This window comes from Canis lupus, chromosome 33 (assembly GCF_011100685.1).
Source record: "Canis lupus familiaris isolate Mischka breed German Shepherd chromosome 33, alternate assembly UU_Cfam_GSD_1.0, whole genome shotgun sequence".
Lineage (NCBI taxonomy): Eukaryota > Metazoa > Chordata > Mammalia > Carnivora > Canidae > Canis > Canis lupus.
The window spans coordinates 29754555-29782417 of NC_049254.1; the positions used below are offsets into that span (position 1 = coordinate 29754555).

Consider the following 27863-nt stretch of genomic DNA (forward strand, 5'->3'; position numbering starts at 1 on the left):
TTCTTAGCTGGCCAAGAGTTTTAGTGTTTGAATTTGTCTAATGTTTTTTTTCTGCAACTATTGATATAATCATATGATTTTTCTTCTTTATTCTGTTGATGTGATAGATTGCACTAATTGATTTTCGATTGTTGAATCAGCCTTGCAACCTGGACTAAATGCCACTTGTTCATGGCATGTAATTCTTTTTATTCACTGTTGGATTTTATTTGCTAATGTTTTGTTGAAGATTTTTGCATCTATGTTCATGAGAGATATTCCTGTAGGGTTTTTTTTTTTTTTTCTTTCTGGTTTTGGTATAGGGTAACGCTGGCCTCATAGACTGAGTTAGGAGGTATTCCCTCTGCTTCAATCTTCTGAAAGAGATTATAGAGAACTGAAAGAGTCTCTTCCTGCAGTGTTTGGTAGAACTCACCAGTGAATCCATTTGGGCTATGTACTTAATTCTTGATAAATGAATGCTAGGATTAAATAAATGTGTGCATGTGTATGTATTTTAAGTAGGCCCCACCCCCAACATGGGGCTTGAACTCATGACCCCAAGATCAAGAGTTTCATGCTCTACTGACTGAGCCAGCCAGATGCCCTAAATAAATGTGGTTTTATATGGAGGCTTGATTACACTTTGGGGTGTTTGAGGGTAAAGTCACAACGTTGCATGTATGGGAGGGGCTTCACCTACTGTTAAGAAAAGCATAGTTTAGGGTCTGCTCAGGTCAGAGAGCACATTTCTCCTGAACTTCCTCCAGCACCACTTGCTCACCCACAAGAGTGAGCCTGAGCACCAGGATCATGTCATGTGACCTCCTTTCCTACCCTATGGTCCACACTTATTTGGACCAGTGATAGACAATTGACATAAGCTGGACTAATCATATTCTCCCCTCAGGGAGTTGGGATTTAGGAGCAAGAGGCAGCTCTCTAGTTTCTCCATAGAGGTGGAATTGAGGTATTCTAGACCTAGGAGCTGTGGACCAGTTTTTGTTGGACTAGTTACACCAGATAGGTGTGACGTTCTTTCTGCTAGGAGAGAAGATGAGGTGGAAACCGATCATGTGGCTGGGAATGGGCAGAGAGGGACCAAGGGATCATGGGGTGAAGAGACTCAGAAGGCTCCAGTGGGGCTCAGGAAAGGACAGAGAGAGTATATTAGGATTGTGTGCTCCAGGTCTAAGGAGGGGGTGGGTGGCACGCTTCTCAAATTGGTTCTTGGAAAGGGAGGTGTAAGCCCTCCTCCAGGGAACACAGTGGGAGCAAGAGCAGATAGGTAAAGGCACTGTGTATTTACCCTCTCGGAACTGTTAGAGGGTGCCCGGGTGAGTCTGGGCTACTCCATGTGGGGGTGTCTCTACTGTCCTCTTCAGAAGGCCAGGCTTTGGCTTGCATTTCTTCCCCCTGGGAAGGGGAAGAAGGTGACGTGGAGGCGGAAGCAAGGACCCCGGTGGGCTGGAGCAACAAGCTTCCCAACAGACCGTGGCTGGTTCCAACCCACCTCTCCCCTCCGCTCCCTGTACCTAGCCTGTCAGCCACACAAGGAAAATCACCAGTGGAATTCACAGCTTTGGAAACACAAAGTCAGAAGGATTTTACTTAAATAGACTTCAACTAGAAGGAAACTGGAGGGTTTTTTTATACAGATGAATTTTGGCTTTTAACTTGGAGCCATCAGCCCATTAGTAACTCTGATGTGTGTGTTTGTGGATCGGTATCCTTGTGGGTACATCTGTGAGAGAATTCATCCGGGTCTTTATGGCTCCTTCCTGTCTGTCTCTGTATTGACTGAGAAGGTGTGGTCTTGTCTTTATTATTATGTATTTCCTTGAAGAATCCTGAGTCACCTTTAAGCACATTTTTCTGAGTCTCCTCAAAGGATCGGTGCCACCTGCAAGTGTGTGGGTGAGGCTGGGGTGGGTCCTGAGGTATCCTAGGTCACAGCTGCCCCTTTGGGGCCAGGCCTCAGCCTTCTGAGTCCAGGCGGTGGGAGTAGTGGTTCCCGGGGGAGTAGCGCCAGAAGCGCCAGAAGTACAGGACCGCAAACCCCACAGCCCCCAGCAGCAGGAGGATGAACAGGGCTCCAAAGAGGATTCCGAAGAAGGCACTGAGCTTCATGCCCAGATGCTCACAGCGCTCGCCCCAGGGCGTGTAGATGGAGAAAGGCACACAGCTGTGGACAGAGGGAAGGGACAAGGTCAGCAGTGGGGAGGCCCCAGGAGGTTTCCCTCCACAGGCTGGGACTCTCCTCTGGGGAAGGAGGCAGAACCGAAGTGCCTACTGGGTAGGGGAGACTGGCAGGGGTGACTTCACCTGGACTAAGCTTCCCCTGGCTAGCGGGGTGGGGCTGGCTGCAGGTAAGGGGGTACAAGCTGAGGCCCTGGCTCCTCCCAGCCCTCCTGGGACCCTGGAGGGGAGACAGCTGGGTGGATCTGGGGCTGCAGGGGGCACGAGGGTGGACACAGGGCACTGATGGGGTGGCCCTGCCCTTCTCCTCCTTGGCAAGCCTGTAGACTGAGTGCACCCCCCTCACGGGAGCTCCTCAGACTACTGATGAACCAAGAGGACAGAAGATGCCAGCTTGAGAGGGCCTCCCCCGGCCGGTACTCCTATGGAGGGGCAGGGCTGGGCCTAGACCCAAGGCAGTGGGTGCCTTCCCGCAGAGACAGCAGAATGCCTGCCCCAGAAGCAACACTGGGTACAAGACTTTGCCTTTGGAACCCATGTTCTGTTATTTAACCTCCTGGCTACCTGGGCAGATTCATTACCTACCTCTTCTTTAAAAGGGTCATACTACCTACCCAGAAGCTAAGTGTCAGTGTTAGAAGTCATGCAGCATCTTTATCCACACAGAGTAAGTGCTCACACATCTTTTCTATGGTCCCTTTTTCTCTGATCCCTGCTCTCTGAGTCATCAGAGAACCATCCTAACTTCCAGACACCACCAGGTACCGTGGCATTTCTACGCCCCTTGCGGTATCTGTGCCCGGCCTGGAGTCTCCGGCTCTGCTCGTCCTGCCCTCTCCCCGACTCACCTGCAGCGGGGCCCTTGGGGCAGGTGCTGACACTGGCCTCCGTGCTTACAATAGCCCTCACTGCACGGGGACACGCAGGTGAAGCCGCTCTGGGGGCTGTAGACCAGGCGGTAGTCCTTGTAGCTGTTGCATTTGAAGTAAGCCTTCAGCGTGCTCACGTTCACTGTCAGGACACAGATGAACATGGAAAGCAATCAATAGCACCGGATCTATACCTCTTCAATCGGGAATTCTGTTTTCAGGCATTTATCCTGAGAAATCCTTGGAAAAGCATGCAAATCTGTATGTTCATGGACGTCCAGAGCAGCGTGGTTTATAATAGCAACAGTGTTTAATAGGTGAGGTTTTGTTAAACAAGGAATACTGTGCAACCAGTAAGCACATGGTGTGGAAAATGCATTGGTTAAGAGCATACGCTTTTTTTTTTTTTTTTTTTTTAAGAGCATACGCTTTGAAGTAAACCAGACCTACGTTGAAATTCAAGCTCTACTACTAACTAGTTGTGTGCTTTGGGGAAATTTCTTTTTTTTTTTTTTGGGGGGGGGTGAAATTTCTTAACTCCTTCAGCCTCAGTTTCCTTATCTTTGTTGATTTTATTTTTTATATTTTATTTATTTATTCATGAAAGACACACACAGAGAGAGAGAGAGAGGCAGAGACACAGGCAGAGGGAGAAGCAGGCTCCCTGTGGGGAACCTGATGGGGGACTCGATCCCAGGACCCCAGGGTCACAACCTGAGCCAAAGGTAGATGTTTAATCACTGCCCAGTTTCCTGGGCAGCCTGGGTGGCTCAGTGGTTTAGCACCACCTTCGGCCCAGGTTGTGATCCTGGGGTCCCTGGATGGAGTCCCACGTCGGGCTCCCTGCATGGAGCCCGCTTCTCCCTCTGCCTGTGTCTCTGCCTCTCTCTCTCTCTCTGTCTCTAATAAATAAATAAAAATAAAAATAAATAAATAAACAAAATAAAATATAGCACACTGGGGGCACCTGAGTGGTGCCGTTGGTTAAGCATCTCATGATTTTGACTCAGGTCACGATCTCAGGGTCTTGAGATCGAGCCCGTCATCAGGCTCCATGCTCAGAGCGCAGTCTGCTTGAGATTCTCTCCCTCTCCCTCTGCCCCTCCCTCCTCTTACTCTCTCGAAAACAAATAAATATTTAAATAAAATATAGCACACCACATTAAAATGTATGATAAAATAATAAATGGGAACACATATACAATATACAAGGTAATATGTTCACAATTGCTTAAGTAATAAGGTCACCAAACATTAGGTACTACTTGATCCCCTTATTATAAAAAATATTGGTATGTGTGAAGACTCCTAATGCATAAAAGAAAATTCAGAAGGATAGGTGCAAAATGGACTTGTCTTTGGGGCTTGGAATTACACGTGATTTTTTTTCTCTCTTCCTTTTGTTAATCTGTGTCTCCTCAAGTTTCTACAATAAACATATTGTACTTGTATAATAAAAACTGTGGGGTTTCTTGGTTGGCTTTCTTTAACAAAAGGCACAGTCAGGTCTAGGGGAGTTGTGTCCGTATGCCACCCCTAACGCCCTACCACACATACACAAAGTAGTTTGGAGGATTTCACATTGTTGCCCCCAGGAGGGAGGAGGCACTGCCTGGATTCAATCCCACCCTCAGTGACACAGCGGCTTCCGCAGGGTTTGGTGTGGTCACTGCCTCACTCCTAGGATAGGGTGGTCTATTCCTTTCCTCCTCTGGCAAGCTTACCAACTGATCCCATTCTTGTTTTGGGGTAATCAGGGATCATCACAGCTGACGGGGACCTCAGAAATCCCATCTATTTTTCCACATGGGGGTGTCAAGCCTTGGATGGGGGATGGCTTCTGCACAGGGTCACCCTTCAAGGAGGGGAAACCTCTGCCCCTAGGTCAGGTCTCCAGCCTTCAACTGAATTTCCTCCAGCTGGAGGGCAAAGGCAAAAGGGATGTCCTTGTTTATGTTTATAAAGCACAATGGTTTTTTAACAAAATCATTACCAATTTCATCAAAAGAAAGAAAACCGTCAGCAGTGATGGTCAGGAAGGTGGCAATTAGAGTAATTGGTCTGTGAAACCATATCCCTGGGGACTCACCAAGCAATGTTTGGTGCTCTGCTCTTGAGTCTAGAAAGCTGGTGGGTGAAATGTTTAACGATTTCCCTCAAAAATGATAAAAAAAATCTAGTCCCCCTGTTCACCTGCCCCCTTGGCTGTCTCTGTGACTATGGCCAGGAGAGTGACTCACGAGCCAGCACACTGTGCACGTCTTCCCTGGAGATGGAGTGGAAGTTCACGTCGGTCCTGGGCCTCCCACTTCTGTTCTTCCTCCACCACGAGGCCTGGGGTAAGAACGCTTCCACCACTGCATCCAGCAGCTTGGTGTTCAGGAAGTCGATGACGGGACCCTGAGGAAGGTACTGGAACTTCGAGAAGACTCTCCAGTGTCTACGTAAACTTCCCGAGGCCGGCGCTGCACTGGAATTGCTGCGTGGGAGGGGCACCGTGAGGTGGTAAGGGTGCAGGTGGAGGGGGGAGACGCGGGGGCCGAGGGGGACAGTCCCACTTACATCTGTAGCACTTCGGAGTTCTGGAGAAAGGCCCGCACATTCAGGTTCCCCAGTCTGTAGGCCACCTAGGGCAAGGATGGGGGTGGGGGCGTGGGAGTGAGGCCCCACCCGAAGAGGACACCTCTCCCACTTGCATGTACTTATTTGTCCACATCTGGCTCCGTTTTGCACACGAGCACCAGGACCCACAGACTGCTTCTCACCATCTGCATCCCCACGCCCCAGCCTAGCCTGGTGGCCCTCGTGGGTCCCTGCTTACTGAACATTTGCTGGAGAGTCAAGGACTCTGCACACCTCCCTGCCTCCCATGACAAGGGGGGAATCTGAAATGAGTGGCCCCTACCTTTGCCTCCGCCCCCTGACTCACGCTCTCGTTCTCGCCCCACATGTTTTTAAACATTGATTATGTCCAGCTAGACCTAGGGGATGGTCGGGTGCTGGGGGTCAAGCTGACTCAGGAAAGACCCCTAGTTGGTGAAGTAGACAGGCGTCAATGGACTTCCCCTTACAGGGTCTAGATGCTGTTGTACCAGCAGTAGGAATAATTATTATCATTATAATTGTTGAGCACTTGTATTTTAGGCACCATGGTAAGCGCTTTACATACATTATCATTTAAACCTTGACACAACCCGTTGACACAGGTATTATGGGTATTTCTACTTTACAGATGAGACATCAAATAGTTTGTCTAATTATTGCACCTGTTCTAGGGAATGTTCTAGAGGATTAGAACCCGGGTATGTATGACTCTGGAGCCTCAGCGCTTCAGCTATTGTGCTACTTGGCGTGTGGTTGAGGGATGGACAGGGGCCTACGGGGCCAAGAGGAGGGAGCTGCTGGTTCCCTCTGGGAAGTTGAGGAGGGCTTCCTGGAGGTGAAATACCTTCCTGGGGTTGAAATACCATATGACACCCAAGTGCAAGTCTCTAGGGACACTCAGGAGGGAGGCTGGGGTGACTCGGCCACCCTACACCCGAGTTATTCCAGTCCCCTGGGAGGTCACTGTCCTGGGCTTCCTGCCTTCCCCATCCTTCCGCCCACCCTCCTGGGGGCAGGAGGCTCTGGGCCTCCTCTGGCAGTCGAGTCTCGATGGGTGGCAGATGTGGAGCCCGGGAGCAGGGCTGGGCCCCTGCTTGCCCCCTGCCAGGCCACCTCCCCACCCTGCTGGCCTGCAGCACTGACCGAGGCGTTGACATCGGCCACGGAGGCATTTTCTTCTTCACTGAGCCAGAGTTGGATGAGCCTCACCGGAAGCCCTGGAAACGGGAGACGCAGGCCACGGTCACCCCCGGCCCCGGGGAGGTGGCTGGGCCTGTCGGGGCGCCTTCCTCTGGCGACCCTGTGGCCGCAGCCCAGTGCCCGTGGCCCGGTGACCCGCCTCCCGCCTGTGGCCCACGGGGTCACCCTGGAGCCCCTCCCTCCGGGGCACAGGCCAGGCGGCCGGTGGTACCTGCAGGGGCGGCCGGAGTGAAGGGGTTCCCCGCCACCAGGCAGCGGCTGTCCGAGAAGGCGGGGTGGCAGGTGCAGGCCGGCTGGCAGTCCCTCTCGGGGGACACGTGGCAGTGGCCCCGGTTGTAGCAGTAACTGGCGGGGCAGGACCGGTTCCCACAGTGCAGCCCGGGGGCCAGAGCTGCGGAGGGAGGAGGCGGGAGGCAGGGAGGCCCAGGATCCTCGGCCCAGGGGCCCCCCCAGGACGCTCGGGCCCCCCAAGCCCTCTCGGCCTGCCTAGCAGTCCCCGACCCCTGAAGTCTCCCCCTCCCTTCTCCTGGTCCCCTGCCCGAAGCCCTTCCTCTGCATTTAGCAGACCTGCTGCAGCGGGAAGGGACCCCAACGCCGCGGAGGGGGGAGCCCCAGCCTGCTTGTCTCGCCCCCTCCCTCCTCCCGCCCCGTCCCCTCGGCCTCTGCTCAGTCGGGCCCGTAAGGCCTCAGGTGGTCACCGTGGTCACCGTGGTCACCGTGGTCACCCTCTGCCCGCCCAGTCTCTCGGCCTTCAGCCTCCAGCTCGCCTGGCATCCCCACCTCCGTCCCTCCCCGCCATGGAGAAGGGAGACAAAGGTTGGTCCCAGGCCCCAGGCCCTCCCGGTGTCAACTGTCCCCAGGCCGTGCTCCTGCCAGGGCAGGTCCCCGCTCACCTGCACAGTGACGCCCGTCGCCCGTCAGGTGCGGGGGGCAGGCCTCGCAGCCCCTCCCAGGGACGCAGGCCACACCCGCGAAGCACGGCGCCTCGCACTGGTCCCTGGAGCGCTCGCAGTAGTGGCCAAAGGTGCTGGAGCCACACCTGCAGCGGGCCACCTGGAATGGGCGGCTGGTTACTGCGCAGCGGGGAGACCGACCGTGTTTCTGCGCCCCCCACCCCCGGCCTGGGAACCCACAGACCCCGAGTCCCCGTCCCGATCCTGCCAGCACGTGCCGAGCGCCGGAGCCCGCTGTGGTCCTGCTCCGAGCCCCCTGGGCCTCGCTGGACGGTTCTCTCCCCGACCGCTCTGCCCGGTGCCAGCCCTGGGACCCCAGCCGCACCACGTCTCCTTGCCCGAACCCCTTCTTAGAGTCTACCTACTTCCAGGACTGGACATCTGGGGACACCTAAACTAATACATTGATGCCAATCTCTGTATTTCCTCGTCTGTGTCTTGTCCCCTCTCTGCCCCCGGGCTCCTCCACCTCTACCCCTTCCCGGTGGGAATGCTCGATTGTGCTTCCCGAGAAGGGCGCCTGTAGGTGTAAGGAGCGAGCGGGGCGGTGGGGTATCGCCAGCCAAACACTCCCCTTTATGGCTCCTGCTTTACAACCCAAACAAAACAAAACAAAGTTTTTAAAAAAGCAAATGGGGCAGGATGGATAGACTAAGGCCAAACTGTCGTGGTTAGAACCGGCATGCACCAAGATAGTCTCTAAAATGAAAAGATCCTTCTTTTAGCTGGAAGGAGACAGTAGAAGAGAAAAACGAAGGGGTGTAGGGGCGTCAACATCATAGGGGACCTACACCCCTCTTCCCAACGCCACAACGAGGAGAGCCCAGAGAGAAATAGGCGTGTGGTGCTTGTAGGCAGACGCAGCCTAGGGCGCCTTATAAAAGGTGCCCCGTGTCTGAGCAAAGCACAGAAGCCATGGAGCACCTCCCTGGGCCTGAAGAGGAGGGAGCACGGCGCCTGTGAGCTGTGTAGGCACGTGCCCAGGGACCACAGGAGGCCTCCCTCCCCCACCTCTCCATGGTCCGGGCTGGGGGGCTGCCCGGGTGGCTCAGTCGGTTAAGCACCAGACTCTTGATTTCAGCTCAGGCCATGATCCCAGGGTCGTGAGCTGGAGCCCCCATTGGGCTTGCTGCTCAGTGAGGAGTCTGTTGAGATTCTTTCCTCCTCCTCTGTTCCTCCCCCTGCTTGTGCACGCACCCCCTCGACACGCGTGCACCCTCTCTCCCTCTCTCTCTGTCTCTCAAATAAATAAATAAATAAATAAATCCTCAGAACTGTGGAGCTGGGGCCCTCTGGGGAGCCTTAAAGGAGGCTGAGGTGGATGTTTCCCGTCAGCCTGGCAGAGTGGGAGCTAGGGGATTAAAATTCGGTTGAGCGATAAGCCGTGAAGACAGTTCTGTTTCTTACACACGTAAGTTCATGGCCTGAGATTGAGGTTGACTGTCCTCCCCTGCCTTGGTTCCCAACACATACAATTCCCACTGAGACATCGCTTCCGTTCCCACTGCCTTTCCCCTCAACAAGGAAGTCTCCCTCCCACCCTCCTCCTTTCACTCACCTCCAGGGAGGAATTGCCCATCCAGCCCGTCTGATTATATAGACACTGGCTCCTGTCCTTGCAAGCGCAGACCACTGTCCTTGGCTGGAGCACAGATGACAAGTTGACTTTGACGTTTCTTGCTAGAATCTCCAGGGTGAATGGTTCCAAGGACTTTGGTGTCCACAGCAGTGTCCCGTTCTCTGCCCCAGGGAAGACAAGACCGTTAGGGCTGGGGGCCTCGGCTGCTTGCTGTCTGACACGTCCTGAGAGCTGATGTGGGCCTTTCTCTGCCTCTCTCAGGCCACCCCTCAAAGTCATCAGGCATTTCCTTGAGCTCGGCTGGCTTCCTGGAGTGATCTTGGTCGCACCCCACGCTGGAGGTAGCATGAGCCCCACTGAGTGATTGCAGGTGGAACTCCAGAGAGGGAAGGCAGTTGCCCCCTGAAGAGATGCAACCCTGCCCAGGCCTGCACCGGGTCGGGACATCCAGGAGGGACAGAGAATAAGGCCCCAAGGCTAGGGTCCCCTTGATGCTTCCCCAGGCTACCCTGTAGGCAAAACTGGCTTCCCCTTCACAGCAGCCCCATCCCTGGCCCTGATTTCTTGCCCACCCTCCTCCCGCTTCTTGCACCTTTGACCTTCAGACACCAGACTACAGTGAAACGCTGCTACGTATCAGCAAGGACTCTTCTGATCCAAAGGTGTCTTATGGTTTGTCTCTTACGGAAAGTCTCCTTAAAACAGCAGGTTGAGAATCGTTGATAGTAGGGGACAGACAAGAGCAGCTCCCAGACTATCACTCTTCAGGAGAGGAGCCCAGGGAGGGAGAAAATCTCCTGATTGGCTGGCACCTGGGAGGCTGCCACCTGGCGCCAAAGGGCGCAAAGAGAAAGAAAGAAAATGGGCCAGAGAGAGGTGCTCTGAGCTCAAAATAAGGTCCCTAATGGCTTTAGTTTAGCAAAGAATAGTCTTTAGCATAAGTGGTGCTGGCAACTGAAGGGAAGTTGGGGACACCCGGGGGCTCAGCGGTTGAGCATCTGCCTTCTGCTCAGGGTGTGACCCCGGGGTTCCGGGATGAGTCCCACGTCGTCCGGCTCCCTGCAAGGAGCCTGCTGCTCCCTCTGCCTGTGTCTCTGCCTCTCCCTCTCTCTCTGTCTCTCATGAATAAATAAATAAAATAAAATTTAAGAAAAAAAAAAAGAAGGGAAGTTGCATCCTGTGGGCTTTGACTTTTCCACCCAGGTCACGGTTTTAGGACGAGGGGTCTCCACACCAGTACTGACAGGCAGAAATGAGGCTTTGCTTGGTCCCAGTACAGAAGAGCAACAGGGAGAGACAGAGTTGGGCAATCGTGGTTGACCGACATAAAAATAATGAGAACCACGCCGAATGAAGCTATTTATACCTTTAAATCCTGTTCCACGTGATAGCCTTCTTTTAATAGATTTGAAAATGCTTTAGATCAGTATTTGTTAAATTGTTACACTCTATTCTAGTAATTCGGTGACCGCATCAAGCTGGTTAAAGATGATCGTGTTACTGGGTTTGGTGGAATGACCTTTGAATCACTTGCGCGGGCCCGAGACAGCTTTGCTCGCTGGCCAGACTTCCAGAAGGCCATCGCTGCTGTTCACTGGGGGCACCTATCTGAATCATAGGGATCATTCTCGGAAATGCTGGTCCTAGATATTCCGGTGGAAAAGTGACATGAAATTGCCCAGGGCGTGATAATGCAAAATTACCTAAAAAAGCTTGACTCTGAGCTCATCCCTTCCACCCGCACCCAAGGGCTCTTACCGAAGAGCTTGAAGTCACTATTGCTGTTCCTCAGAGTGAATGTGACGTGCTCAGGGTGGCTGGTGTACTGAACCAGCGTGGTCTGCCCCAGGTAGGCTTGCACCGCGTGCGGACCCTCGATCGACGGGGGGTACTCATCTGAAACACAAACAGGGGATTCGGGTTTGGGGGCAGGACACTCTCTTGCCTCATGGGCCTCGTCTCTCTCTGTCTAGTCCTCTGGTTTGTGGGAGGTGTTCTCAGGGCTAGGACCCACCTCTGGAAGCAGGAATTACTCCATGTACCTGCTTTCAGATTTCTGTAGAGCAGGTGGGGGTTGAATTGCCCACCTGGCCAAATCCTTACCCTCGCTTTATCTTCCCTCCCCAGACAGGGTTCAGGTCAAGCTCTCTCCTGATCAGAGCGCTCTGCTGGGCGTGGTACAAAGTGAATCAGGAACCAGGGTTATTCAGACCATCACAGAGTTTTGCCCTTGGAAGAGGGCTAGGAGCCACAAGGGTGATCTCCAGATGGGCATTGCATTTGCCAGGAAATAGAGGAACACGGTGGACATGCAATTTCCATTTCCCTGTTCAGTCATTCGGTCAGTCGCTGAACACACGCACTGAGCGCCTACCGTATGGCTGGTAGGGCTCTAGGTAGTGAGGACACAGCAGTAAACAGTACTGAGAAGGATACCTATGGAAACTAGGAAATATGCTAGATAGTTATAAATGCTGAGGAGAAAAAAACAAAGCAGGGACGGCAAATAGGAAGTATGGGTAAATGTGAGATTTGGGCAGGCCGGCCAAGAAGGGCATTGCGGAGGAGGCGACTCTGCTTGCTCGCAGCCTTGGAGGAGGAGAGGGTGAGCCTGGGGCTGCCTGGAGGAAGGGTGTCAGGGCAGAGAGGGCCATGGATGGAGCCTGGAGTGAGGAGCGAGCCGGCTGTGGTTGGTGAACACGGAGAAGCCAGGAGGGCTGGAGTGGAGGGAGCAGGGCAGGGAGAAGGAGAGGGAGAGTTGGAGAGCTTCTGGGGTCAGGTTGGAAAGGGCTGTGAATGTCATCACAGAGTGAGCCTGGGAGTCATGGGAGGAACAACCTGAGCAAAAGAATCTGTTAAATTTTTAAAGGAATATCGTGAAAAGGGTGGGGCGGGAGGGGGGCTCCTAATCTGCCACCTAACTCTGCAAACGTCTCCCGCGCGCCTCACCACTTACTGAGGGTGGCGTTCATCCGCTGCTGACTTGCGAAGAGCATCCTGGTGTTCAGGCCCGTGTCTGTGTTTCCTGTGGCCAGGCTGTCATAGATGCACCGCTCATCTTCATGACACTTGGAGAGCAGCGTTTCATTTAAGGTTTTATTTTTCTGCAGGCTGGTAAGGAAATCGGGGGTGAAGTTGGAAGGCGGATGGTCACCTCTCTCGCCAAGGAGTCCCGTATCATTGGTTTTCCCTGTAAGACACAGGATGCAATGGCGGTGGCACCAGGGATGGTCTCCAGCTCTACTCCCTCCCCTCACTTTATGTGCCTGGGGGTGAGCGAGGCAGATGCGGAGGGCTGGAGTGACTTCTGGCTTCTGAGGCCGGAAATGCCTACTCTGGTCAGTGAGAGCCACCCCTGCCCTTGTCTCCTCTTCCAGGTAGAGAAGCGCAGATGGGATGGGAGTCAGGGGACAAGTCTGGGACCGCACCAGAATCCTCAGCGCTTCCTCCTGGCCTTTCCACTCCTCCCTCACAAAGGATGGAGGTCCGGTCCCACAGGCCTGAGGGACACGACGCTTTCCATCCCGCCCAGCCGCACCTGCCCCGAGGACCCTCAAGCCCTCCTCACTCACAGGTCATTCCGTAGTGAAAAAGTGAGGCCTCGCTGCTATTGCCGGGAATGCTGGAGCCATTGGGCATCCTGAAGTCGTCTCCTGGATTGCCATTCCAAACTCCTGAGGGACAGAACAGGAGGTTGGCCATCCTGGGACTGTGGCTCCCCCCGAGGGAAACCCCTTCCAGTTGCATCTGTCCTTGGCCCAGTCCTTCCGGGGGAGGAGAGAGGACCGTACCTCATAGCCCACCCTCTGTCCCGGGGATGAAGAGGGGAAATGGAGGCGGGGGTGGAGGAAGAAGGGGCGCGGGAGGGAGGGCTTCCCAGAGCCCATCCTCCAAGCCCCCCTGGCTGCCCTGAACCGGAGCTTTAGGAAGCCAAAGGCTCACAGGGAAGCTGAGAGGTCTCGTCCCCGCCGCCCCGGGCAGGGTGGTGCCAGCTTCTCACCCAGGAGGCCCTCGGTGCGCCCCCGGTACTCCGCGGGGAGGCCGCACGAGGCGTGGAGGATGTTGGACAGGGCCCTCACCGAGACGGCCACCGCCCCGTCGAAGGCGGCCGACACCACGGAGCCCGCGCGGGTCACCGTGACGCCGGTGCTGTTGAATGTCTCCCGGCCTGGACGTGGGGAGACAGATGGGGAGCCCGGGGCCGGGACCCCGCGGCCCAAGACTTGGGGGGGACGGGGCAGGGGCGGGGCGAGGCTCCGAGGGCCGCTTGGGGGCCTGGGGCCTGGGGATGCCTTTCCCAGGGGCCCCGAGCCAAGCCCACAGGACACCCCTTCTTCCCGGGGATGGGGAGCGGCGGGGAGGCCCGAAGCCTGGCCCGGGTGAAGAAGCTGCCGGCTGGCGGCCAGAGGAGGGGGCGTGAGGCGAGGCTCCCGGGGTGGGTGCCCCCCCAAGCCCCCCCAAGCCCGACCCGAGGAGGCAGGGGAGCTGACGGCTGTCCCCAGCCTACCTTCGTGCTGAGTCTCAAACGTCACAGTCTGGTTGTTGACCTGCACGCGGACCGTGTCATTGGGCTCGAGGAGCCATCGGACCTGGGAGAGAATTGGAGGAGGCCTAAGCCTGACCCTCGGGTGGGCCCAGGGCCTGAGCATGGAGGCCACAGAGGGCCTGGACCCGAGCCCCGAGGACGAGGCGGGTGGGCCTGACGGTGAGGTTGCGCCGCCGACAGCGCTAGGGCGCGGCATGGGCCGGCTGAGAGCGCACGTTTCTCAGATGATCTCATTTAAAGCTCACAACAGCCCCGTGAGGCAATATTGTCATCCTCAGTTTACTCCAAGAAAAGGGAGGCAGAGGCGCCCGGGTGGCTCCTTGGGTGAGCCTCTGCCTCGGGCCCAGGGCGTGATCCCTGGGTCGTGGGATCGAGTCCTGCATCGGGCTCCTGCAGGGAGCCTGCGTCTCCCTCTGCCTGTGTCTCTGCCTCTCTCTGTGTCTCTCATGAATAAATAAATAAAATCTTAAGAAAAGAAAAGTGAGGCACTGGAAGGTCAGTAGTTCCTCCAGGATCACACGGCTGATGGAGCCATGACCCAAATGGCACCGTTCATAGGGTCGACTCTCGACGTGTCCCCCGCCCCCGGCACCCCCTCCCTCTGCTCCCTCTGCCTCCTCCCCTCCTTGGAGCACCCCCTGGCGCACCGTGACGGGGCTCAGGCTGCGGGCCTCATAGCTCGCTGCAAAGGCAATGAAGTTGGTGGCCCGGGCGGAGCCGGTCTGGGCGGTGCGACCCAGCAGCAGGAAGGAGGAGTTTCCGTCCCAGGCCCGGACCAGCTGGAAGTCACCCAGCCCATTGAACGTGTAATTGGCACCATCCAAGGTGGTGATGTGGGGGTCCCCAAACATCCAGGCTGGAAGAAAGGAGAGGCCACGCTGGCGCGGCTGGCGGGGTGCGGATCCGCGCCCCCCACGGCCTCCAGGCCAACTCAGGCCCGCGAGATGCTCAAGGAGTAGAGAACATCCCCAAAGGCCCCCCCCCCCCCTGCGCCCAAGTCACATCTACGGTTGCTTCGGCCCCCTCCCGGTGCCACCCACAAGGCCCCTCGGTTGGGCCCCACCGCCCTGCCCAGGCTCACCGGGCCTCGGGGGCCGGTACCCGGCGCAGCCCACGCGGGGCCGCCTCTGCTGGTACAGGGCGCAGAGCACGGGCCGGTCGCTCCAGCGGCAGCACCAGTTCTGGGGCTCCAGTTCTCGGCCTGTGGGGGAGAGCACATGTTGCGGGGAGACGCAGGACCTGCAGCACCCAGCTGGGGGTTTGGGCAACGGCGCCGGATCGGGTCCTGCCCTGCTTGGTGACCTCGGGCCGTGGACCGGTCACCATCTCCCTCGCACGCTTGCTGGGGCAGCAAAGCCCCAGGGGCCCGAGCTCGTGGCTGTGGCTAAGGGGCTTGCTTTCTTGAAGGGTGGCGGTGGGTCCCCCTGCCCCCAAAGTGCAGGAGCGGGAGGGTATGACCGCCGGTCTGGGGACCCTGGAGGCTGCTGTGATGGCCGGGGGCAGAGCAGTGGCAGGGGGTGGAAGGAGGACCCACGCTCTCCTAATTTAAGACAACTGTATAGGGGTCTCATATTTAGGATGCTGCTGCTATTGATAAAGGACATTCGGGCACCTGATAGCTCAATCAGTTAAGCATCTGACTCTGAATATCAGCTGAGATCATGATCTCAGTGTTGTGAGATTGAGCCCTGGCCCCCAGCCCCGTGCTCTCTGGCTCTTCTGGAAGGTCTCTGTGGGAGATGACTCCATGTCTCCCCCGAGACAGCCAGCTAATCTGGGTCCTGAGGCACAGGGTCAGACTGGGGCCCCCTCCTTCCCCAGAACATGGCCCCATTCTTGTCTGGGGCCCTGTGGCCAAGTGAAGATGGGGCAAGAGGCACTCAATCATAAGTCCCTAGGATGGCAGCTGGAAGGGCTGCTGGAAGCTTCCCAGTGTTACAACATGAGGAAATCAGTGGCCAGAGAGGGTAAGGGGCTGGGAGGGAAGGGGGGCGAAAGGCTTCTTTCTTCAGATCCCACTACTTGGCTCGGAGGCCCAGGCCTGGTCTCTGACAGAGAAGGGTAGAGACTCCAGAGAAGGTGGGGGGTGAGATGTCCGTGAACACGCACGTACCAAACTGCCAAGGATCGTGCACCCTCCAGCCTTGGAGAAGCTCGCCCCAGGGCCCGTAGCTGCAGCACACGCCCCCGCGCCAGGAGGAGAAGCTGCACAGCTGCCTGCTGCCGAGGCCCCACCAGCCTGCAACGGGTACAGACACGCTCAGGCCCAGAGGCCCGGGAGCGGGGGAGGGACGGGAGGCTGGGGGGGACCCTGGGGGAGGGGCCGAGGGTGCCCTGGAAGGGACAGGTCAGGCGTGACCGGAGGGTTGGTGGGTGGGCTTACGGGGGCGGTGGGCATGCCCCAAGAGGCAGGGAGGAGCTCTCTTACCTATGCTGCTAGGCTGGAACCGCAAGTCCCACAGTCCCTGCTGCCAGGAGCAAGGGCAGGAGACCTGGTTCCAGCCCCACGTGGGCCACTGAGGCTGTGTCTTCAACCACTGCAGGCACCTGAGACGGTAGTTGGGCCTTTCTTCCTGGTGCAGGCTGTAGAGCTGCAGGCCCCGGAGGCCTAGCGGAACAGAGGAGGGAGGGATGCTGCTCCAGGGCCACAGGGCCGCACGCTCTGCATTAGCGACCGAGACCGACTCACAGATGCACCTTCTGCTACCGCCTCTGCCTCTCGGGACAGCCAGTCCAGGGATGGGACCCGTTTCAGTCTGGCCCCTTTATGCAACTTCCAGAAGCCCCTGAAGCTTGGATCTTAGGGGGAAACTCTGGGACAGTTGCCGAGCAGGAGGCCTCAGCCCCGCGGAGCCAGCCCCCATCTTCAGTGCACCAGTCCTCCACCCTCCCATATGCCAGTCTGAGTTCCAGTACCTTCCAGTCTCCCCGAACCAATTCTTCCTCATGCATCCTCTACCTCACTAAGTGGCAGCCACCAGCTCAGACACTTGGCTTCCATCCCTGACCCCCTCAGCTCCCCCAACACAGACGTATCAGTGGCCAAAGTAGCCAGGACAGAGGCCGATGCCCGGAAGCCAGCTGGGGAGCCACAGAGAAGCCGACATGTGAAGCAGGGCCTTGCTCCAGTACCGTGAGACCGAGGAAGCTTCCTCTGAGCCAGGATGCCATCCTCGGAAGGGAGAAGTAGGTGGGGGCAGAAACCCTGCCGGGGGTCGAATTTAAATTGACCTTTAACTGTAAGTTGCATAGTGCACACCCCAACCGCCAGGAGCGAGTAGGGGGCTCTCAGGTCCAATAAGACACAACGGGACATAATGTATTGGGGTTTGACCCTGTTCCCGCACAAAAGAAGAAATTATCCAGATAACTACAATTTGTTAAGGTTTTGAAAACAATAATTATTGTTTACGGGTTATCTGTTCACGAGTCTTCTCCACAGTGGCCTGATATCCTGGGCAACGAATCAGATATTCTCTCCCAACACCCACGCGCACACACACTGTCATATTGTGCCCCCGAGGCCGCAAGCAGCTGCATCTCGATGGAAGGGCCCCGAATCTGACCGGGCAGCTGTCTCCACGAGGTGGCACCCATGATTTGACTTAGCTGCTGTTTCCCAGAAGTGTTTGTCGCAGAACAAATAGCACGTTTATGTTTCACCATCTGCGTGGCTGATGTCTAACGCTAAACCGTCCTTCGTTCTATGCACATTTGGGGAACTGTAATTTCTTTCCTCTTGGGGCTTCCGGACAATAGATTGAGTCACGTCCATGGGGCCTCCTGATACTGAAGCACCGGCCTTCCTAACAGCTATTTGAGAGCAAACGTAGGCAGTCTGCTCCTTTTGTTTTTCTTTTCTTTTTTTTTTTTTTAAGATTTTAAACATTTACTTATTCATTCATGAGAGACACAAAGGGGGTGGGCAGAGAAGCAGAGACCCAGGCCGAGGGAGAAGCAGGCTCCCTGCTGGGAGCCCAATGTGGGACTCGATCCCGGGACTCCGGGGTCACGCCCTGGGTGGAAGGCAGGCGCTCAGCCACTGAGCCCCCCGGGCGCCCCCATTCCTCCCCTTCCTACTCCTGGCTCTCAGCACAGCGTGCAGCACGCAGCAGGTGGAGACGTGCTTCCGTGACGATGACTGCACGTCAGGCTCCTGGACCTCCTGTTGGTAGGGTCCCTTCTGGGATCTCACCCGGACTCCCTCCAGCTCCGCTCGGCCACCTGGAGTAGCGGCCTAACTGCCCACGCATAGCCCCACCTCCTGCGCGGCCCTGTTGTCACCTCCAGGACCCGGCCTCCCCGAGAGCTGGGTTCGGCTGGTCCCCGGCGGAGACCTCGCCCCGCCCAAGATGCCCCACCCGAGGGCCCAGAAGGTCCTGGTGTCCCGGGCGGGGGGCAGGTCCTGATCATAGTGGAGCCGCCCTGTCCGGGGACCCCCGTGGGATGGAGGAGACGCCGGGAGCCGCGGCTCGAGGACCCCCGCGCCGCATGGCGGAGGACAGAGGGCATTTAGGGTCCAGCCAGGTGTGCGGGGCGCTGTTACCTGTGTGGGTGTTCAGGAGCCGGTCGGGCTGGTACCTCTTCCACGTGGGCCCAGAGGACAGCGCGCTGTGGCCGCAGAGCCCGTCTCCGCTGCGGGCGGGGGAGAAGCCAGGCTGTCGCGGCGGTCCCGCCGTCGGGGCCCAGCGCCTGTGCCACCCCAGCGGCGGCAGGTGGCGGCCTGCACCCGTCGGCGGGCCGCCCTGGGAGCAGGGAGCCCTGAGCCACCTGCTTCACCTCTTCCCGCCTCAGTTTCCACATTGGGGGAAAGAGGGGACGGTTGGACCTGCCTCGCTGTAGTGTGGGGACCGAGTGCAGTGACATCCGTGGGTCCCTGTACACCTGCCGCGAGGAGCACCCCCCGGCGCTTCTCTGGGAGGGGAGCCTGCAGCCCCCCACCCCCTGTGTGACACGGGCCAGGCGGGCCACACGGCGGACACCCGCCCAAGGCGTACTCGGGACGTGCGACAGCCCTCGCGCCCCAGCGAGCCGGCCGATTCCAGCCCTTTGCCCCTCTAAGCGCATCAGAAAGAGAGCGAAGGCGGTGGAATGACGGGGTCAGCCCTGGTCACAAGCCGGGGGTACGGGACGCGCCCTTCACAACCGGTGGCTCACACGAGCGGTGTTGAGACCCGCGGTCAGAGACTGAGTCACCCCCACACACAGGAGTCTGCGGCGCCCCCGCAGCCCCTTGCCTGCTCTGTCTGCCTTTCCCCCCACCGGACCCCGCCCAAGCCCCCCGGGTGCCCCGGGTCACAGGCTGGTGCTCAGCCCACCAGGGGTCACGAAGGCAGAGCTTGGCCTCAACCGGCGGGGGGCCAGTTCCTGCTTAGCCACCTCCAGCTCTGGGACTTGGGGCAATTCCAGATCCATTTTACCTCCGCTTTCTTATCTGTAGAATGGGCAGTAAAGAGTAGCCCCTTCATGGGTGGTGGTGATGATTAAATGAAATAATGCATATTAAGTAGTTAGTGTAATAAATGGTGGCTATTATTATTATTACAGTACTTGAGAGGTCGAGAGAGGTTAGCTAAGGACAGTAGAACTCGGGGAAGTCAATGCTCTGGGAATTATTATAAGGCATGAGTACTGGGGTGGGAAAGAGAATGGCCCGGTGGATGGGTATCTTTTCATTTGAAACAGCAAGAAGGGGGGATTGGAGCAGGTGTGGGTCAGTAACGTCAATAAGAAGGATTCATACCCTGTCCCGGGGGATGGGAGGAGGTGTGTGTGCCTCAAAAACCTGACCCTGCCACCACCTCCCATTACGTGCTCAGCGCTGGCCGTCCATCCCTGTCCTACCTGGAGAAGCCCATGAGCACCGGGTTGCCTGGGCGCTGGGTCACATCCCACTGCATGCCGCCGCTCTGATAAAGAAACAGGGCGTAGGACCTGCTGCCGTCTGTGGAGAGGATGGCCTGGTAGGTGCTGGTCTGGAGGTTTGTTGAAGACAAACACAGGGATGCCTGTGAGCGATCTGGGGTCTCCTCCCCAATGTCCCATCACCCTCCCCACAACCCTGCCCCGATACACACATCCTCTTTCCCTAGCCTACTCAGAGCAAACTTGGGATTGTGCAGGGCAGCTTTCCCCCCCGGGCTGTCAAAGCGTCTACCGTGGTGGACCTGCCTTTTTTGTGACTTCTGTCCAGGAAGGGGTGATAAAGCGTTCTGGTTTAGGATCCAGTCAGAAGAGAGTTTGTGTGAGAAAGCCTCAGGACTCAGAAAGATTAGCCACGACCCCAGAGAGCCGAGAGAGGCCTACTTAGCTTCCTCTGGGATATTTGTAAGGACATTGTTCAAATGTCCCCTCAACCTAAATATCGTGGATGGACCACAGAGGTGGGCCTGGAGGCTCTCTGAAGGCAGATGCCAAGCACTGTGCTTGTACAAAGTAGGAAACCAATGAACTTGTTGAACCAATGAGGAAACGAGTGACTTTAGACCACACACAGGGGCTGTAAGAGCGGAGTCCCCGGGCGGAAGACTGAGGACACCGTGTGCTGTGACCATGGCCACTGGCTGGCTTTGCAGCTGAGAGCTGGAGTTGGAAGTCAGAAAGCCTCCATTCCAAGCCTGGCTTTGTCACTTACTAGCTGGGTGACCTTGAGCAGATCGTCTAACCTCTCTCACCGTCATCCTCCTCATCTCTAAAACGTGGATAATAATATCAGGTTGAGCCATCTCAAAAATGGCCGGCTACTGGCAGCCACTTCTGACTTACAAAAATTCCATTTCCTATGTTTTAAACCAGTGAGTATCGGTGAGTGCTCAGCAAACAGGGTGGGGGGGAGGCAGGGAACCCTGCCTAGGGTTCCAGGACGTATGACTTCCAGATGGTTCGCAGGGAGTTGTCCTTTGGTCCACTCACCCCGAAGGTCCGCCCGGCAGGATAGGCAGGGGCATTGACCCAGGTGACCTTTAGGGTCCACTCGGCTTTGTAGTTCCTGGTGTCAGTGAATTTATTAATCCAAGACTCCACCTGCTGGACTAGCAGGTTGTGTTCATGATAGAGCGTGTCATATTCCTGGGAAAGGAAGGCAGAGAAGGCAAGCAAATGAGGGTCCCACCTGCAGGTCACCTCATGGCTGTGAAGGGGGATTCCCGAGTGTATGTGACAGCCCTGCTCTGTTTCCTCCCCACCCTCATATTTAAACATCACTCTCTGCCCACAGGGAGCCCAGGCTCTGACAGCAGTCACGCTTGCCCACGTTCACACCTTTGTCTCTCCTTGCTGGCTGCTGGGAGATCCTGAATGCTGGACTTTGAAAGGCTCACCTGGTAAAATATGGTCCCCTGGCCACTGGAAAAATCAGCATCGTCCCAGAATGGAGCCACCATGGCCACAGGGTCCCTGCCTGTGAAGCCTCTAAGGGGAGGATTGGGGTAGGAGAAAATCTGGTACTCTGACTCCGGGAAAATGATCTGGCCATTATCTGTGAACTGGGAACACAGAAGTTCTGGTTAGTGTCCAGGGAGGGAGGGAGCGGGGGAGGCAGGGAGAGAACGTCCCAGGCGTGGGCCGGTTCCTCAGAAGTGTGATCCCCAAGGACCTCTCTGGGTGGAACTTTAGGGATGTCAACAACCACTGCCAGGTCGTCCCATTCGTCCCCGCCTGCTGGGCCCCCTTGCTTAGTCCTCACACAGATGCTCTTCACCTGCAGGACACTCCTCTGTTTTAAGTCCTTCCTGACAAGGTAGGTTTTGCCCTGCCTCGGCGGCCAACCCCATCCATAGCCGGCCCCAGCGCGGGGCGGAGCCCTCTGGGTGGATCCCCACGGAGCCTTCCTGAAGTCCCAGCAGCATCAGATGGGGCTAAGAGGATTGCTCCCCTGGGCCCCATCACGGTGTTGCCCTACCTTAGGGTGTCCTGCCTCAGCCCGCCACCCCGCCCCTGAGGGCTGCAGGGGCCATGGCTGCCATTCCAACTCTCCTCCAGGAGACGCGGCTACTTGGCCTGAGGAACCAGGAAACATTCATAGAAAATGTACACAGCATTAAAAGGCAGTTTCCCAAATAGAGCTTTCTCCTCATAAAAAGGCCCTGAAAATAGTGGAGAGCTTACTGGACCCCGAGACCTCTATAGTAAGGTAAAGACACTTGTCCCTGAGGGTAGGAGGGCCTTGCCTAGCTCCCAGTTGCTTGTCGCATACTTCCTTCCTCTGGGCCATGGTCATGGTCACAGGGCCATCGTCAAGCCCTAGAGAGAGAAGTAGAGTCTGGGAAGCACAGGTCACAGGTCCTGCCCTTTGGTCTACACCTGGGGACTCACATAGAGGTAATCCCGGAGAGAGGAGCCAAGAAGGAAGCCAATCTGGGGCCTGAAGAGTGGTGAGGTGAAGTCCGTGGTCCTCTCGACAAACTCCCTGTCTCCAACACTTGGCCCGTAAGGGAAGAGGGAAACGCCTGGGCCAGCAGGACAAAGGAAAGTCGGTATTTGTCCAGATACACGGGTAGATACCCCTCCCCCGCCCGAATTTGTCCTTGGACCCCTCAGATGTCCTTGGGTTCTAGCTTGAGAAAGCTTGTCTTAAATATTTCTCAAACGAGTCTCCCCCTTTCGTTCTTGGCAGCCCTCCCTGTTGGCCTGGATACCACCGCATCTCATAGGGCCCACTCGGCCTCCTGGAAATTCACCCAACACCCCACCCACCACGGCACCATCCAAGTATAAACCTGGCCGGGTCCTACCTGATTGTATCACATGACGGCCTCATTCTCAACATTCTTCACCTGGTTTCCACACCCCCAAGTGTCTTGGGGGTCTCCTCCCCATGCAATACTGGGACTCCTTTTCATGTCTACACTTTTTTTTTTTTTTTCATGTCTACACTTTTATTCCAGTTCTTCAAGCCCTCTTGCCTCCTTGGGATGCTTCTCCTTCTCCAGCTCCTATTCATTCTTTCCAGGAAGCCGCCTCTTCGCCTTGAGCATACCCCGACCTCCCCTGGGACCTTCCATTGTGTCTAATACCCTGCATTTATTCCTCTAATCGCACCTATCAAGGCAGCAGGTCCGTCTCTTACTAAACAGTACCGTGGTCACTTCTCTCCACCTCCCAGCCTGGTGCCATGTACAGAGCCAGCCCTCCGCACCCAACTCTGATGCTGTCCCATAGCCCACTGTGGGAGTTGACGACCCGAGAGAGTCTATGAGCAGGCGGGCTGAGACGAGTCTTCAGTTCCATCTCCCCTCTAAAGGGGGTAGGGGAGCAGCTGGACTACCGATGGCCCAGAGGAGGCAGCACACATACCCACAGAACCAGCTCCCCCTGCTCCCCCAAAAGAGCCCTCACTGGTAGATCTAATCGAGCTGCCAAAACTACAGCATCCACATCTAGCTCAGATCTCTATATCCCAGAGTGGAGGGACCCCACCTCTCCAGGGACATTTACCTTTCTCTGGCTTGATGGGGACTGGGGCAGCCGTTGAGTGTGCCGTGGATGCTGCCGGAGGGAGAGTAGTGAGCGTCCGCGAGGTTGTTGAAGATAGTGATGTTGTTGTGCTACTCTGGCTGCCTATCGCCAGGGAAGTTACTGTGGTTCCTGGGCATATAGGAGAGAAGATTGCAGTGGGTCTTATTATCTGAAAGTAGCAAACAGTGTCACAGATTTCAGGAGATGGAAGAAACTCTCTCATCCATCTTCTGCTCAAACCCAAACTGCTCCCGACAATAAGAAACAGTCCTCTGGGGTAGAGTGGATGGTCCGCCTGTCACTCTCCACACTCGCACTCAATTCGTCTTCTAGTGGAACTGCCCTCAAACTAGGCGAACGCACCATCATCGCTCAAGCCCTCCTCTAGGTCGAACTGAACGAATGAGGCCACAGTGAGAGACAAATATCCCGGACTCCCGGCCTACCTGAGGTCTGAGTGCTCAGAGTGCGGCTGGAGAATGCTGTTGAGTGTCGCTCTACTACAGTTGTCATTGAGCCTGTTGAGCTGACTGGGGTAACACTTCCCGTGACACCTGGTGGCATGAGCCCTGTGTTGCCAGCAGTGCTGTTTCCTACTACTGACTCTGTGGGGACGTGTGATGTTGTTGCTGATGTGTTGCTTTTGCTGGAAGATGATGAGGTGTCACCAGGGAAGGCTGATGGTGTGGGTATTTCTGCCACTGCGGAAGGTGTGTGGCTGACACTGGAAGGGGACAAAGTGCTTGGTGTGCCAGACAAGGCCGTGTCCATGTCCTGGGTCGTGCCATCTGTAGGTGTGTCTTCACTTTGGGAGGATGAGAGAGTGGATGTGATCCCAGCTGAGACACTGCTGGCTCCAGACTCTGTGCTGGTCTCCATGGTCTGGGTCGAGTGACCCTGAGATGACGCTGTTGTCTCTGGAGTAGAAGTCAGGGAAGAGTGGGCTGGTGAGTGTCCCCCTGGTCCACTTGTCATTGAGTCTGTTGAGCTGACTGGTGTAACACTTCCCGTTTCAGGTGGTGACGTGTGTCCCGTGGTTCCTGCTGGGGTGTCTGATGCAATCAGTGTCGTCGGGACCTGTGATGTCATTGGTGATGTGTTGCTTCCACTGGAAGATCTTGAAGTGTCCCCAGGGGAGGCTGATGGTGTGGGTATTTCTGTCACTGCGGAAGGTGTGTGGCTGACACTGGAAAGGGATGAAGTACTTGGTGTGTCAGACAAGGCCATGTCCTGGGTCGAGTCATCTGTAGGTGTGTGTTCACTTCGGGAGGATGAGGGAGTGGATGTGATCATCGCTGAGACACTGCTGGTTGCAGACTCTGTGCTGGTCTCCATGGTCTGGGTCATGTGACCCTGAGATGATGCTGTTTTCTCTGGAGTAGAAGTCAGGGAAGAGTGTGCTGTTGAGTGTCCCCCTGGTCCGCTTGTCATTGAGCCTATTGAGCTAACTGGTGTAACACTTCCCGTTTCAGGTGGTGACGTGTGTCCTGTGGTGCTTGCTGGGGTGTCTGTTGTAATCGGTGTCGTCAGGACCTGTGATGTCGTTGCTGATGTGTTGCTTCCACTGGAAGATGATGAGGTGTCACCAGGGGAGGCTGATGGTGTGGGTATTTCTGTCACTGCGGAAGGTGTGTGGCTGATAGTAGAAGACGATGAAGTGCTTGGTGTGCCAGACATGGCCGTGTCCTGGGTTGTGCCATCTGTAGGAGTGTCTCCTCTTCGGGAGGATGAGGGAGAGGATGTGATCATCGCTGAGACACTGCTGGCTCCAGACTCTGTGCTGATCTCCATGGCCTGGGTGGAGTGACCCTGAGATGACTCTGTTGTCTCCAGAGTAGAAGTCAGGGAAGAGTGTGCTGTTGAGTGTCCCCCTGGTCCACTTGTCATTAGGCCTGTTGAGCTGATGTGGGTAACACTTCCCATTACCGGTAGTGACGTGTGCCTTGTGGTTCCTGCTGAGGTGTCTGTTGCAATTGGTGGTGTTGTCGGGACCTCTGATGTCGTTGCTGATGTGTTGCTTACACTGGGAACCAAAGAGGTGTCACCAGGGGAGGCTGATGGCATGGCCATTTCTGACACTGTGGAAGGTGTGTGGCTGACACTGGAAGGGGACGAAGTGCTTGGTGTGTGAGACAAGGCCGTGTCCTGGGTCGAGTCATCTGTAGGAGTGTCTCCTCTTCGAGAGGATGAGGGAGAGGATGTGATCATCGCTGAGACACTGCTGGTTGTAGACTCTGTGCTAGTCTCCATGGTCTGGGTGGAGTGACCCTGAGATGACGCTGTTGTCTCTGGAGTAGAAGTCAGGGAAGAGTGTGCTGTTGAGTGTCCCCCTGGTCCACTTGTCATTGAGTCTGTTGAGCTGACTGGTGTAACACTTCCTGTTTCAGGTGGTGACGTGTGTCCCGTGGTTCCTGCTGGGGTGTCTGATGCAATCAGTGTCGTCGGGACCTGTGATGTCATTGGTGATGTGTTGCTTCCACTGGAAGATCTTGAAGTGTCCCCAGGGGAGGCTGATGGTGTGGGTATTTCTGTCACTGCGGAAGGTGTGTGGCTGACACTGGAAAGGGATGAAGTGCTTGGTGTGTCAGACAAGGCCATGTCCTGGGTTGAGTCATCTGTAGGTGTGTCACCTCTTTGGGAGGATGAGGGAGTGGATGTGATCATCACTGAGACACTGCTGGTTGCAGACTCTGTGCTGGTCTCCATGGTCTGGGTCATGTAACCCTGAGATGACTCTGTTGTCTCTGGAGTAGAAGTCAGGGAAGAGTGTGCTGTTGAGTGTCCCCCTGGTCCACCTGTCATTGAGCCTGTTGAGCTGACTGGAGTAACACTTCCCGTTTCAGGTGGTGACGTGTGCCTTGTTGTGCCTGCTGGGGTGTCTGTTGCCATCAGTGTCGTCAGGACCTGTGATACTGTTGGTGATGTGCTGCTTTCACTGGAAGATGATGAGGTGTCCCCAGGGGAGGCTGATGGTGTGGGTATTTCTGTCACTGCGGAAGGTGTGTGGCTGATAGTAGAAGACGATGAAGTGCTTGGTGTGCCAGACATGGCCGTGTCCTGGGTTGTACCATCTGTAGGAGTGTCTCCTCTTCGGGAGGGTGAGGGAGAGGATGTGATCATCGCTGAGACACTGCTGGCTCCAGACTCTGTGCTGGTCTCCATGGTCTGGGTCGAGTGACCCTGAGATGACGCTGTTGTCTCTGGAGTAGAAGTCAGGGAAGAGTGTGCTATTGAGTGTCCCCCTGGTCCACTTGTCATTGAGTCTGTTGAGCTGACTAGTGTAACACTTCCTGTTTCAGGTGGTGACGTGTGTCCCGTGGTCCCTGCTGGGGTGTCTGATGCAATCAGTGTCGTCGGGACCTGTGATGTCATTGGTGATGTGTTGCTTCCACTGGAAGATCTTGAAGTGTCCCCAGGGGAGGCTGATGGTGTGGGTATTTCTGTCACTGCGGAAGGTGTGTGGCTGACACTGGAAAGGGATGAAGTACTTGGTGTGTCAGACAAGGCCATGTCCTGGGTCGAGTCATCTGTAGGTGTGTGTTCACTTCGGGAGGATGAGGGAGTGGATGTGATCATCGCTGAGACACTGCTGGTTGCAGACTCTGTGCTGGTCTCTATGGTCTGGGTCATGTGACCCTGAGATGACGATGTTGTCTCTGGAGTAGAAGTCAGGGAAGAGTGTGCTGGTGAGTGTCCCCCTGGTCCACCTGTCATTGAGTCTGTTGAGCTGACTGGTGTAACACTTCCCGTTTCAGGTGGTGACGTGTGTCCCGTGGTTCCTGCTGGGGTGTCTGTTGCAATCGATGTCGTCGGGACCTGTGATGTCGTTGCTGATGTGTTGCTTCCACTGGAAGATCTTGAAGTGTCACCAGGGGAGGCTGATGGTGTGGCCATTTCTGATAGTGTGGGAACTGTGTGGCTGACACTGGAAGGGGACAAAGTACTTGGTGTGTCAGACAAGGCCGTGTCCTGGGTCGAGTCATCTGTAGTTGTGTGTTGACTTTGGGAGGATGAAGGAGTGGATGTGATCGCAGCGGAGACACTTCTGGCTGCAGACTCTGTGCTGGTCTCCATGGTCTGGGTCATGTGACCCTGAGATGACGATGTTGTCTCCAGAGTAGAAGTCAGGGAAGAGTGTGCTGTTGAGTGTCCCCCTGGTCCACTTGTCATTAGGCCTGTTGAGCTGATGTGGGTAACACTTCCCATTACCGGTAGTGACGTGTACCTTGTGGTCCCTGCTGGGGTGTCTGTTGCAATTGATGTTGTGGGGACCTGTGATGTCGTTGGTGATGTGTTGCTTCCACTGGGAAACGAAGAGGTGTCACCAGGGGAGACTGATGGCGTGGCCATTTTTGACACTGTGGAAGGTGTGTGGCTGACACTGGAAGGGGACGAAGTGTTTGGTGTGTGAGACATGGTCGTGACCTGGGTTGTGCCATCTGTAGGAGTGTCTCCTCTTTGGGAGGATGAGGGAGAGG

At 56.1% G+C, this 27863-nt stretch overlaps 1 protein-coding gene and 1 long non-coding RNA gene across 4 annotated transcripts; one reads left to right on the forward strand and one right to left on the reverse strand.

Annotated features, from left to right (window-relative positions):
• Positions 1-1560: 1560 nt before the first annotated feature.
• On the reverse strand, positions 1561-26480 carry MUC4 (mucin 4, cell surface associated). Of its 2 annotated transcripts, XM_038583112.1 has the most exons (24): positions 23832-26480; positions 23365-23514; positions 22243-22376; positions 21249-21413; positions 20842-20997; positions 19774-19904; positions 18476-18564; positions 16358-16537; positions 16043-16168; positions 15011-15130; positions 14577-14785; positions 13891-13972; positions 13384-13551; positions 12956-13057; positions 12340-12573; positions 11142-11279; positions 9363-9544; positions 7745-7904; positions 7063-7242; positions 6795-6868; positions 5610-5674; positions 5288-5526; positions 3027-3189; positions 1561-2164 (listed from the first exon to the last, which is right to left on the reverse strand). In XM_038583112.1, the coding sequence occupies exons 1-24, from the start codon at positions 26431-26433 to the stop codon at positions 1957-1959; spliced, it is 6057 nt and encodes a 2018-aa protein (XP_038439040.1). In that variant the 5' UTR covers positions 26434-26480; the 3' UTR covers positions 1561-1956. The 2 variants fall into 2 exon arrangements, with proteins under 2 accessions (XP_038439040.1, XP_038439041.1); XM_038583113.1 differs by lacking the exons at positions 22243-22376; positions 23365-23514; positions 23832-26480 and having other exon boundaries at positions 21249-22158.
• On the forward strand, positions 19779-23537 carry LOC111093734. 2 transcript variants are annotated; one of them, XR_005383419.1, is made up of 4 exons: positions 19779-19892; positions 21146-21433; positions 21635-21667; positions 22544-23537. It is a non-coding gene; the product is annotated as an uncharacterized LOC111093734 (long non-coding RNA). The 2 variants fall into 2 exon arrangements; XR_005383418.1 differs by lacking the exon at positions 21635-21667.
• Positions 26481-27863: the final 1383 nt, after the last annotated feature.